Below are 12992 nucleotides of genomic sequence, written 5' to 3'. Positions count from 1 at the left end.
TTGTTGTTCACTGTTTCAGGGTCGGGCAAAAGCAATAGAAAAAAACAACTGTAAATGCCCAACAGCACACCGATCGCTCCCAGCTCCCAGCGATGTCGAACTACCGTTTAGTACTAAGCACTAAGCCCCCCCGTTTGGCGCAGCTAAACGTACCCTAACCACCCTCAGCAGCCCCAAACCCTTTGGGGCTGTTTGTTTGCTGAATTCCGTGTCGCGCGATGATGGTATGTATTTACTTTCATTCATAAATTATCTCTATGCCAAACCACCCATATATGTGGGACACACGAACACAGCGTCACCGATGCACACACACACCCAAGCGCGCGCGCACCCGCGAGCAGATGAACGCAGCGAGATAGTCGTCCGACCCGTTGCTGCGACTCGCCAATGTGTTTCGACTGGAAACAATCGGCCACGACGGGGTACGCGTTTCGTGCGTTAATTAATGTGCTCCACTCGCTGCGTAGCACCACAAAACAAAAGAGATCGTCCTGTCGTCTCACCGCACACACGCGACGCCACAGAGAGTTATCGATAAAGCCGGACGCCACCGTTGTTCGAAGTGTGTTTGCGCACTGATGAAATCCGTCACGAGAGAGTGAACATGGCACGGAAACTCCTCCTCACCACCTCACCACCTCACCTGCTGCTAAGGGTTGCAAGCGAGACCGCGAGTATGCACCGCGATCCGTGACGAGCGAGCAAGAGATAGGGCGAACGCGGGTTAACTTTTTATGATCTATCGGCTTATGTACGCGCGCTCGGCTCATCTGGAGGAGAGAGTGAGAGGGCACGAAATACAGTTAGCGAGAGCGTGAAAGAATCGGCTTACCAAATGACACAAGCTTTTCGACTTGGCCAATGATGGGCACAAACACACACACACACGCCGTCATCATCGTCATCAGGGTGGTTTTAGGGGACTCGCGCGTATTTGAAGAACTTTCGCAGGTTCTACGGAGCAAAACTAGGCGTCGTACGCATGCAAATGAACTAAACATGACAGAGGCAGAGAGAGCATAGAAGATGACAACGGTTTAACGCAGCAAGCTGCTTAACGATTCGAAACGGAGGCTTTTTCGTAGTGTTACCATTGCACACAATTTTCGGACATGCACGCCCCAAGAACCAACCGCCACCGGACACACTCTCTATTGTTTGTCGTTTATTTTAGTTGGTTTTAGGTTTTACTTTCACCCTCCCTCCCTCCCTTCTCACGGTCACTGTCGTTTTGTAGTCCCCAGTGTTTTCGTTTTGCCTTCATCATCGCGACGCGCCACTTCATCATCGAGTACTTACACAAAAAATATCAGATCTTCTTAGTAATTTGTTGTTTTATGATAATTTAATTTAAAAAGCCTAGAGTACTTTCTGTGTCACTGTGTGTGTGAGTGGTGTGTGTGTGTGTACTTGTTTTCATTAACTGCATGGTATTTTCCGCTTTGCCTGCGCGCTTAAAAATTGTCGTTCCAGTTTCGTCTTTTCTTCTATTACACCGTGGTCACGCGGTTGTGTTTGTCTTTCCCTCTGCACAGATTTTACTAGATTACCTTCAGCCCCCACTGTCACCGGTCGGTGTCATATTCCTGTTGCGTCTTTTCTAATATTTATCTCATCTTATCAATTATGTATATATAGTTTTTTTCGTTTTTCTCTTGTCTCATTTCTGTGTTCTTGCCTGCTACTCCGCAATGACGACGCTGCCGCTCGGTTTTGCACAAATCTTTCAGTGCATAGTTCTGTTTGTTTTGTGTTTTGCTTGTTTCGTTTACCATTGTACAATCACTTTTTATAGGAAACCTTGGATACATAAGTCAAAACGAATGATTATTATTCTGCATTATTTAGCCGATGTTCAAACTCCTCTTGCCATCTTTCCATCTTCGCTGCTTCGTTTAATTGCAGCAAATTTGCGCTTATTTCAACATGTTTTGCGTGAATCTCTCTTCTCGAGCTCGAGCCGACTCTCTTTTCCTTTCGCTGATTTACTTTAGTTTTCGTTGGTTTTGCTTGTGTATATATATGTGCAATATTGTAATTTATTAGCGATTCAATCCACCTGGTTTTTTTTGCGGCGAGGCGCTAACAGGTCGAAAGTACCCGCCCGTAGCACCTCTTGCATCATGGTCGAGTAAACCAATTCTGATATCTATTGCAAACGAATCCACGAATGAGTTTTCATAGCTTGAAGCATGCCCACCAACGGACCGGCTGCCGAGCCAACCAATACACCAATCCTACACGACGTTGCCGGGTTTTTTTTACAAAGCGCAATACATATTTCAATCACCATTTACGCGAGAAACGAGAAACAGCGGTCGCAGAAAACACAAACATCATCACTGCGGTTGCACACTCATTCATCACACCACTTCCGTCAGCCTCCGGATTTCGATTCCCTTAAAGTATAGTGGCGACAAGATGCAGGCCAAGTTCAACATATTTTCCCTAGATTACTATAGCCTGTACTTTTTGCTTCTGTTTACCCCGCAAGTGGTATGGTAGTTTTTTTTTCGTATCACAACAAGTAGATATTTAAAAATGCAACGTAAAACGAACCTAGTTAAAATAAATAATAATAATAAAAAACAATTTAGCCTTTTTATTCCCAATTTAGCTGTGTGTTACAGATTCACTTTGTACATTTCGTCGATGTACTAATTTCGGCCCGGGTGCAGACCGTTTCTCTTTCGGCTAGTACACACAACGACCTAATCCGCCGTCTGGTTTTTGTTGTTTAGCAAAAGTCGTGTGTTTTGTGTAAGTGTTCGACGCCAGTACAAGGCATTCATTACTTGTCCGCACCGTCCTAACTATGACTATTACACTTGGCGCCGCCGGTCGATTCGCACGCATCGCGTGCGCAATACACAAAAACTCATCACCTGCACCACACACGCAACACACCGGAACGGTGCTGCTGCGTGGCGTACAACTCTACTCCGGTTCGCTTCCGCTAACGGTTGCAACTGATCATCTCAACACGCACCGTATGAGCAGTATCGCTAGGAATACCGAATGCCGCCAGTTACTGTAATGGTGTCCAAGACGGATTGCACCGCTCGTTTCGCCACATTTGCCTTCGAAAGAAACAGAAACGAAAAACGGATGTTGTAGAGCACTGCCCAGGCTAAACAATGAACGATAGAAAGTACCGTTAGTGGTGACGTTGGTAGGGATCAATTTATGCACGCTCGCTTGCATATTGGCCCGATGGCAAGTGTCACCGACGAACATTTGAATGTGATTGGCGCCCTCGGTTGGCACGTAGCTGATGCACACGCCGTGTTGGGAGATTGAGTGTTTAGCTATGATGTACGTCGTCTGATTCTCCTGCCAGTGGCCATGGCATGTGTACACTGAAAAACGAAACGGCGAAACAAATATAAGACATCACATCGCTTTCTCTGGACTGTTCAGCAAATGGTCGATGACAATGCGTTACTTACACTCTTCGTCGTCGATTTTACATTTTGGTTTCACTTCAATCATGCTGTTTTCGTTGCAACCAATCAGCAGATGACGATTCGTGCTGTGATTAATGTTACAGCCTCCGGCCGTTTCCCTTCGCGCACGCAGCACGTCTGTTGGCGGAGACACAAACCAAAACCAGAATTTTAGGCACACGAATAATGGCGCGAGAACATTCTGTACACTCACCTCCTTCAAGTCCCTTGTGGACAGCGAACGTGTCGTTTCTGGTGTCGACCACCGTGCGTCGCGTACGTGGCAGATAGGATCGACGCTTCGCTTCTAGCCCCATGTACGCACCGCCAATGACACCACCTCCGACCGCGCCACTGTTGCCGCTGCCGCCGTTACCAATGATGCTCTCCTGGTTTCGGTACCCGACCACATCCCAGTGACGGTGAGTGCGTGCCTTATTGTTGTGGTTTCGCTTATGCCGCGATATGGATGAAGTTGGTGTTAGGAAACCTTTCATCAAATACTGGCCTTCCATTGGGCAGATTTGTGTTTCGGAGTTATTGGCTGTAGGCGAACAATGTCAAGCGTGTGACACGGTGTGAGAACAGCGGATACGACCATATTAAAGCAATGTTTACCTAGCAGCGTAACGAATGGTGTCCGATGTACGTCAAAGTTTTCCGTCGTACACGCATCTTCGAGTCGAGCTGTCGGAGTTCCCATCTGCAGCTCGGCGACGTGAGTGTCTCGCCTGTAGAACATGACGCACATGAAGCCAGATTTGCTGCACACGAAAGAATAACGCGTTAACACACAAAGAAAAACGTTTCGTTTCACAGCTCTGGAACAACGATATTCACCATCCCATTGTGTGATGGACGACCGCCATCATTTCGGACGATGTTTGCTTGTTGATTTGCTCACACAGCGAACGGGCTACCGTGTGGCCATTGGGCTTTTTTATGTGCAACGATCCGTCACTAAAATTGTACGAGAACACCGGTCAGACCATTGCATTTCCACTGCGGCACTGTGAGTGCGGATTTTATGCAGCTCACCTGGCGTCGAAAACGTAATGGGCACTTCCCATCAGTGCGTGCCAAAAGCGAGGACCCTTGAACCATACGGGAAAGTCGCACCGATCCATCATGGGGGCTTTCTTCAGTGTCATGATTCGAGAACCCACCTGACGTAGGAAAGAGGGGTTTTCAAGAGTGTTAAAGTGTTGATGCTAAAATATCGAAAAATATCCTCATACGACTTACCTCTGCACTTTCAAGACCGTTGCACGTGGCGTCACCCGATTGCGCCAGCTTGTATTCGGCATCTGCTGGGGGTTGTGGTAACGAATAATATTAGTGAGGTGGCCGATCCACTGCTGACACCGGAATTGGGTATACTCACCGGAACCACTCAGTTTTTCATACACGAAGCATCTAAACCGTTCTTCGTTCGAAGTGGCGTGATGATGCGAAACCAGTCCTACGAGATAACGCGAATTGCCGTCCTTCCACCATGCTAGGCATGTTAGTTCTTCAACTAAACGGGTTCACACCAAAGAAAACAAGATGGTGTAAAACATCTGCTGGTCCCAATACAAATTGCCAGGAGGAGATTCCACGGCAAGAAAAGGGCAATAGTAACTTCTTACCGGTGCTTTCGGTCCCAGGTACGTCAGGACAAGCCTGAAAACTTAGCAGTAGTCTACTGTCTTCTGTACACATTTCCATGTTCGACACCGGGCTTCTGCATTCTCCGTGCCCTCGGTTGTAGGTGAAGGTATAAGATCCTTGAAAACGGGCACATTATTGGTACACCTTTGTCAGCATCGTTTGTTGCGATCGTTTGAAGCAGCGATCATAATTTGGTTGCTTACCCGATAGTGGACATTTAATTGGCTCTGGATTTATTTTAAACATACTGTACAGCAGCGCATCGCCCGGGATTTGTTCGCAAAGGTAGTGTAGCGTCTCACGCCCCTTACATCCCATGCCTGGAAGTAGACAATGTTTAGCAAATCCGCGCGGAAGGATTGCGGGGAAGGTCGGAGCAGAGGTCGAAGGAAAACAAGAAAATATGATCATTAATAAGATGGTCCTCCGTGGTTTACATTTAATCGGGGGAAAGGAACAGAAATTAACACAACTGAACCAGAAAGGAAACCAAACATGACATTAACCGATATTTGGTATTTACACAAACACAAAACCATCTACAATCAACATCAGAGGAATTAGAAAATTGAGCTCATTGAAACGTCGGTCTGTTCCATGTTTGCGTTATTTTCTAACACCTAACCGATGACCGATACGAATGAAAGCACAAAATAGACTGAAACGAAGTACCGAAGTACGGAGTAGTTTTAGTCATTTTGAGCATTCTTCATCTACAGCAATATCGGATAAATGTCGGTACAAAAAGCTACACCCAAAAATGTCCACACAAATACACACGACGTTACAAATAAATAAAGGCTGACAGACGACATACGAAACAAGGAAGGAAGGAGAGAGCAACGAAAGAGAAAAATAACCAAATAAAAAACATATTTCTGTTTAGTTATTCATTACACGTTACTCAGCATCACGTTTTGCTACTAGAAAACTCTGCTACTATGAACCTGAAGCATAAATGACGTTGTACTACCCACTACGTGACAGTAGCGGCCAGGAGCGGGATGGTTTGTGATGGCAGGCAGGCGAGTATAAGGAAACTAGTGTCCCCGGAGCCGATGGAGTTCTTCACAGTGGAAAACACCAAAGAGAACATCACTAAATAGTGAATAATTTTCTTAAACAATTCACGACTTCAATGAGACACATGTCTTTGGCTATATTATTGGCTTTATCAAACCTAGCATAGAAGAGAATTGAGGAGAATTTCTCAAGGAAGCACACCATGTAGTATTGACATCATCGGTTGTGTTTGTGCTAACCGTGCAGCGTAAAAATGATCATCTTGGTGATCGATATTGGAATAGTTTTGCGTGTCTATATTCTGTTCTCAATTGGAACGAAAAAAAATCAAAAAAGTATAAAGGCAGGTAGTGTATATAAACAGGAAAACAAACAAAAAAATCTTTTCTCTTCCTTTCCTAACGCGTTTTGGGTTTTTTGTTGGATGAATGGAGCACAGGCGGATGTCATAGCAATTGGAGGAAAATCGCAGTTTACAACAATAAACGTTGTTCAGCTAGTGAGACACAATCGATCACTAATCGGTGGAAACCAGTGTGGTAATCTATATTTCCAAACAATCTCTGTACTTTGCTATGGTTTACTATTTTTGTTACACAATAGCTGCTGTTTTTTCTCATTCAAACGACATTTTGGCTAATCGAAACAAGCGCAACATTCGGAATGCAATTAGAATTGAACAGAAACAAAGTTATATTAAACCAAACAACAGAAACAATACATCGGGCAAACCCATCCCAACATTTAGTATTTGTTACGTCCAACACTGCTATCTGGTATTGAATTTTGCAAACATCATTTTTTGGTATGTCTCCTTCTCATCATTCTGCGACTTGTTGCTTGAAAAACTTAACATATCATACAGAACATATAATAAATTCACTCGTAACCTGTAGGGCGTTACCATAAACCGTTAGTTTTCCGGCAGAAAAGCGGTAATGATTAATGTGTTTTTAAAATTCACACCATCGTTTATCAATGTGCGGGCTTACTTAAACACATTTGTTGTGAAATAGAAAATTTGTTTGTTTGTTTTCAGTCACAGGAACATACACAAAACATTGGCTGCACGAAAACGTATCAAGAACCAAAGGTAAAAAGGATGAAAACTGAAATGCCAAATGCCAAACACAGTTCAAAACGAAAGCTAAACAAAAAACAAGAAATGAAAAACAAAAGAAATGAGTGAAACAACAATCAAACAATGTCAACAGAGGCATACATGTACGGTGAGGTAATGCTTAAAAGAAATACGCGTTGCGAGAAACTTTTCTGCCGCTTCGGATACCATTGACGCAAGTCCGCAGAGCAAGCGTAGTACGGTCAGCCTACAACTGCAAAGCACCGGCCAAAAGTGCAGGGATATTTTAAAGGCTTACAGTGACGAAAAAGACACGAAAAAAGCACTCACGAGGTTTAGCAAATGAAGAGTCCAAACAAATAAAACAAACCAAAATTGACCCGTGGTGTCCACTTTGCGATCACCAGCCGCCCTGCTCGACATCTAATCTGCCTGCGTGTACTTTTTAAACTGCCGATAACTACTCAAAAAGTCAGCACTGAACATCACAGAACATATGACATCAAATAAGAACCGCACACAAACGGACGGATCAGAGATACTAAAAATTTCCTTTGATTGTTGCAGTCAATAGCTTCGAATACACGGACCGCGGAATGATTATTGATGTTTCAAAGCAACAGAGTACACATATCGTTCAGGTGTAGCAGAGATCGGTCGATAAAGACGAATGGATGATGTTTAACACAAGATAAATAAATAAGCTTTGCAAACAAAAAGTCCGATGTAACTCAAATTTGAACGTTCAAGTGTTTAGACAGCAGCAGCTGTGCAAAGAGCATCTAGCAATGGCATCAAACCTATCATATTGTCTGCAGCAGTTAGTAAACATCTGTGATATGCTGCAATAATCACAAATATGCTTCAGTAAGAACGAAAATATCAAAGATATGTCCAATAACGGAGTTGTGCAAGTAGAAGCAACAGTAAAATACCGAAACTGTCACCATTGCAGGGGTCACGAAAAAGTTGAGCAAAAATCAAACTAGGAGACAGGAAGTATCAGATCATGTTTAAGAAAATTATTCTCAGCACTGCGGCGATCATGATCGCACATGATCATGATTGAGGCACAATGCTTTTAGCGAAGCGTGAATTGGCAATGAAAGCCCTTTCACGGGCTCCTCGTGGATTATGCTTCGACATTAAAACAGCACCGGGACACGGGAGGACAGGGAATTTGGTTTGGTTGGTTTTGGGGTGGAATTGGGGGCAGAATTGAGTAGAGATAGTCAGCCGGTATTATTATTATTATTATTAGTAGTAGTAGTAGTAGTAGCAGTTGGTAGTAGTGGTAGTACCGTATGAAAAGAAACTGATTTGCGAATTCTAATGACGAACAAATAGAGGCGAATGAAAAATGAAAACGGAAAAACACATTAAAAATATAGGAGTTCACTTAAAAAAGATAAAATATTTGCTGTTGCTTACAATTGTCGCTATCTTCATTGGATCGCATATACGGATCCGATGACGATAATCTTGAATGCCCGTTCATGTTGGGATGAGCTAAGCCCCGATCACTTTTTAAAACGCTATGAATAGGCATTGCAGCTGGATTCAACTGGCCTGTATAAAAATCTTCACACTCACTTTCTTTATACTGTAGTATGTTTATATGCTTCTGATAAATTACAACGCACCGGTGACATCCCTTGCTGCAGAAGTCCAGCATCCAGATATCGGCAGATCGGTTCGACGAGACATCGGCAACGTTGAGAGAGAAAGGAAAAAAAGATAGCGAGCGAGGGACAGAGAGAGAGAGGGAGAGAAAAACGAATGTTAGCTGATCGTATGAACCATTCCAGGCGTATCCTATCTTAGTACACTATGAAGAAAATTGGGCGTCTACGATCCAAATTGGTTGAATGTTGTGTCTTAATGTTTTTGGCCAATCAACTACACCAGAACGCAATATTTAACCAATCGGAATGCAGCACCATGACACGAAAACGCCAAAAGCCGGGATAAAATTGTAGCATGGGTCCATTCTTACCGACCTGCTGTCGTAGAAATATAGGTGTTGTCCCACTTACCCATTGACTAATAAAAACTTATCGCCTTCGCTAGCGATGCACCGGCCTCTAGTACTTAACGTGGAACCTTCAATAGTAATTGGCTGTTGTACACCAGATTGAAACCATTGTCCTTCCCATCGTTTGGGAAATGCACATCCCGATCCACTTTGTAAAACTGACAACGAAGAGAAAGGATGATAGAGTTTCATATTAGTGTTTGTTTGTCTGCTATGTACGCAAAGCAACTTTTCTTTACCTTCTTGTTTAGCTGCATCACAGCACCCTAATATCAAGAACAAGGCCAAACATGTTTGAACAAGACATCTTCTGTACAGTAATTTCGTTCTGCTTCTATGGTGCGTTGCCGCGAACACCGGCTGCTGCTGCTGCTGATATTGTTCTAGTGCGGGAATTGCGGCACAAAAGTCCTTATTCTCCTGAACCCTAGCATTCGTGGTAAGCTGACTGCTGAACAGTGATCTTCTGCTGTTAATATTCGGGCTCGTTGCTGTGTTATGGGCGGTTCCATTGTTGGCGGCCGTGACTAATCGTACGACATGGGTAGCTGCCGGGGGCCTGGTGGCTGGTAGTGCAGTACTTTCCGCAGGAATGTTTAAATAATCACAATGAAGTAGACTTTTGAGCGAACTTTGGACACATTTTACAGGGCGGATAGCTCGGCGGCTGCCACATGTGCCTTCTTCGGGTGCTTTGCGTCGCGATCCTTTCCCGTGCTTCCTTACGCCGTGCATTTTTGTGCCCCTCTGTGTGTGTGTGCGTCCGTGTGGTGTGTGATAATACAAAATCGTTCGTCGTATACGTTCCAAATTGAGCAACCACCTGCCTTCCTGCACTGCCTATCGGTTGAACGACAGATTGATTGATTCGAATATGTGTTTCTAATCGATCAATAAATTGACCCAGAACGGCGGTGTGCCATCAACATCAGACGGTGTTGGGTCGCTCTACCGGGTTAACTGAAGCGACTCGCATAGCAATTTTTCCATGCGATGTTGTTCTTCACCCCGATTGCTGCGTTGATGGCGCTTCATTCGTTATTTTCCCGGGTTAGGGACGATTTGTGACCCAGTCGTTGCTGCCACAGAATTGTTCTATTTTGCTCCCGTTTCTCTACCGTTTCCGGCCCTTTTCGATGCTTGGCGCACGGCAAATTTTGCAGTCTATCTATGAGGCGTAGTCTAAAGACCGATATTGGAGATACATTTTCGGTGCCTTCAGTAGTGTTCATGGCCGATTTGGACGAAGCCCCACGACGAATCGCTGTGTGGCAAAAGGAGAGGAGAGAAAATTATTAGTATGATTTACCTCTTACAAATAATTGATAAGCAGCAGAGAAAGGACACACACACACACACACACACGAACGCATACAAGCGGACACAGCCAAACAAACTTCTTCAGCGCTCGTCCAACGGAGAAATGTATATAATTTACACGGCCTTCACAAACGAAAATTCTCTCTCGTTGTCCACCGACGGGCGTGCTCTCTTTCTGCAACAAAAACGGCTACCATCACTCTGTGCAGCCAACGGTTTAATAATGATTTCTGCTCTTTAAATTGGTGCATTTAATTGAAAGTGCCACACACAAAAAAGACCCATTTCGGAGAATAAGCACACTAATCAATTTGATTCGGCTTGTTGCGTCCTGTTACCGTCTGCTGCCCACCGTGTTTGGCACCAACATGAAGAAGGCGGCCATGACTGAAGCACAACTTCCTAAGACTGATGATATCACATTCCTAACGGTGGTTTCATCACGTTATTAAGCTTCTGTCATATCAGCAAAATTGTATGCTTTATCGACATCTTGAACCACCGTCTCACAATGCAATAGTGCAGAGTCTGATGACACTTGACTTAAAAAATGCAGCACACCACCGGCGCCGCTTGCACAATGCGGTTCCATTGACAGTGCTACCTTGATTAGGCTTACTTTTCACTCCCTTGCGCTTCCATTCGTACGTAAATTTGTGGCCAACAATTGATGAAAATTCCTCATCCGAAGATGCGCAAATTATTTGTTAGAACTTGGTCTCTGCTGCTGCTGTCTTGGATGCTCTCTTTTTCTTCACGCCGCTCTCTTTATCAACAGTGTTCCGTAGCGTTCTCTCTCGCTCGCGTTGCCTCGTTTCATGGGGTTTCAAAATATTGCGCTCGCTCCCTTTCTCATCGTTTCTAGGATTCTCGCGCTTACAAACTCACCCGAAAAAGCTCCTCCCGTGCCCGTGCAGCGATCCGAGCGGCCATTGTTAATTTTTATATTAGTATTGATTTTTCCACGCAGCGCTCCTCGTATGCAGCGACCAGCGAATTTCAATGGCTGGCCAAGGAGCAGCTATTTTCGAGCTCCGCTAAAAGTTATTTCATGCCCGTTGCTACACGAACAATCATTTTTTGGCAACAGCCAGCACCTCAAAGTCTTTTGCAGAATCGCCTGCTTGGCGAACCAGTGAGTTCTCCACGATCGTATACACTGTGGAGCACACACACAAACTTATCTTCGGCCTGCATCGGTTGGAAAAGGCCAACATGGAAAGCGCATTGTTGACACCTTCATTTGAATTCGCATTCGTTTACACTAACCGAATCTCACACCGTTTTATTTTTAACAACTCACTCAAACTCACTAAACGCGTCCGATCCCGGCGAAATATGAAAAATTGTAATAAAAAAAAAGGCTGTTTCTCTGAGAACCGTGTTGAACATAACTTTGGACCTTCGAACCTGACGACGAACCTAACCTGGCTTGGTTTGCACCAATACCGAGTTGGCGACACGTCGAGACACGTCGGTGCGTAAGTGTGTATGTGATTCAACTCTATTCTCTCTCGTTTCTCTGCAAATTGCTCGTTTTTCTCTCTTGGAATTAAAGGGGAAAGGAACAGAAATTGACAGATCGGTTGCGCGATTTCGAAACTGACAGGACGTGTCACCGTGTCACGTTTGGTGCGTTTAGACAGCGCGTCTCGTTTGCCTCTCGTTTACAATTTCTCGAAGGTTGGTGAATTGAAATTCTAGTGAGTGTCTAAGAAGGTCGACTAAGGACTTCCAAAACCCTTTGCTATCGAATAACTTCGGATCCGTAAGTGTTCCATATTTTGATTCAAGTGGTGCCTTGTTGTTTCCCGCCAAAGGTCACCAAGTGACTCTTTTTTCCCGGTAGTGTCAAAAGTCACCAACAGAATTCAAACGAAACGCCCTTTGACTCGGAAGTTCACCCGTATCAACGGTCGGAATTAAAACTCTTTGCCTGAGACCACTCGCCTTCGTAGCTCGTCTAATCGAAAACAGATCATTGGCGAGTGTCCGGTATCAGGAAACACTTCGGGGATCCGGATATACACACACACGTGCGCACACAGATGACAAATACCCTTTGACCCGGGAAAGGCGAAACCCAATCCTTGTGATGTCCAGGGTCCGTAATGCTCATTGGCATCGTATTACAAATCATGCGCTTCTTGTTCCTTCTCTACCGAGCCAGCCACAGATCTAACGTTTGTTTTAAAAATATTTCTGTTTGTTTTTAAAATTTTCCTACGGGCAGCTCCGGACGGACTGGTCCATCGTTTTCGGTGACTTGCTGGCCTCTGGAGTAAAAAAGGATGTGTCGTGAGGCTGGACAGTACGCATTCCGCAGCGACGGCGATAGGAACGTGATCGCAATGGTAACGAGTGGCGACTGATCGGTTTTTTGTTTCGATTCGACAACTGTTTTCATTTAAAAAACACTCTTGGATGATGA

General features: G+C 44.6%; 1 protein-coding gene across 2 annotated transcripts; it reads right to left on the bottom strand.

Annotated features, from left to right (window-relative positions):
* Window positions 1–1214: 1214 nt before the first annotated feature.
* LOC128268968 (uncharacterized) lies at window positions 1215–11560 on the bottom strand. Of its 2 annotated transcripts, XM_053006290.1 has the most exons (15): window positions 11450–11560; window positions 9481–10505; window positions 9243–9399; window positions 8638–8864; window positions 5306–5422; window positions 5081–5218; window positions 4834–4968; window positions 4695–4756; window positions 4488–4615; window positions 4290–4409; window positions 4068–4213; window positions 3664–3993; window positions 3453–3587; window positions 3159–3362; window positions 1215–3083 (listed from the first exon to the last, which is right to left on the bottom strand). In XM_053006290.1, exons 2-15 carry the CDS (start codon window positions 9974–9976, stop codon window positions 2977–2979), a joined length of 2502 nt encoding a protein of 833 aa, XP_052862250.1. In that variant the 5' UTR covers window positions 9977–10505; window positions 11450–11560; the 3' UTR covers window positions 1215–2976. The 2 variants fall into 2 exon arrangements, with proteins under 2 accessions (XP_052862250.1, XP_052862249.1); XM_053006289.1 differs by having other exon boundaries at window positions 1215–3362.
* Window positions 11561–12992: the final 1432 nt, after the last annotated feature.

This window comes from Anopheles cruzii, chromosome 2 (assembly GCF_943734635.1).
Source record: "Anopheles cruzii chromosome 2, idAnoCruzAS_RS32_06, whole genome shotgun sequence".
Classification (NCBI taxonomy): domain Eukaryota; kingdom Metazoa; phylum Arthropoda; class Insecta; order Diptera; family Culicidae; genus Anopheles; species Anopheles cruzii.
Note: the sequence above shows the minus strand (reverse complement) of the source record. Positions and strands in the feature narration are given on the sequence as shown.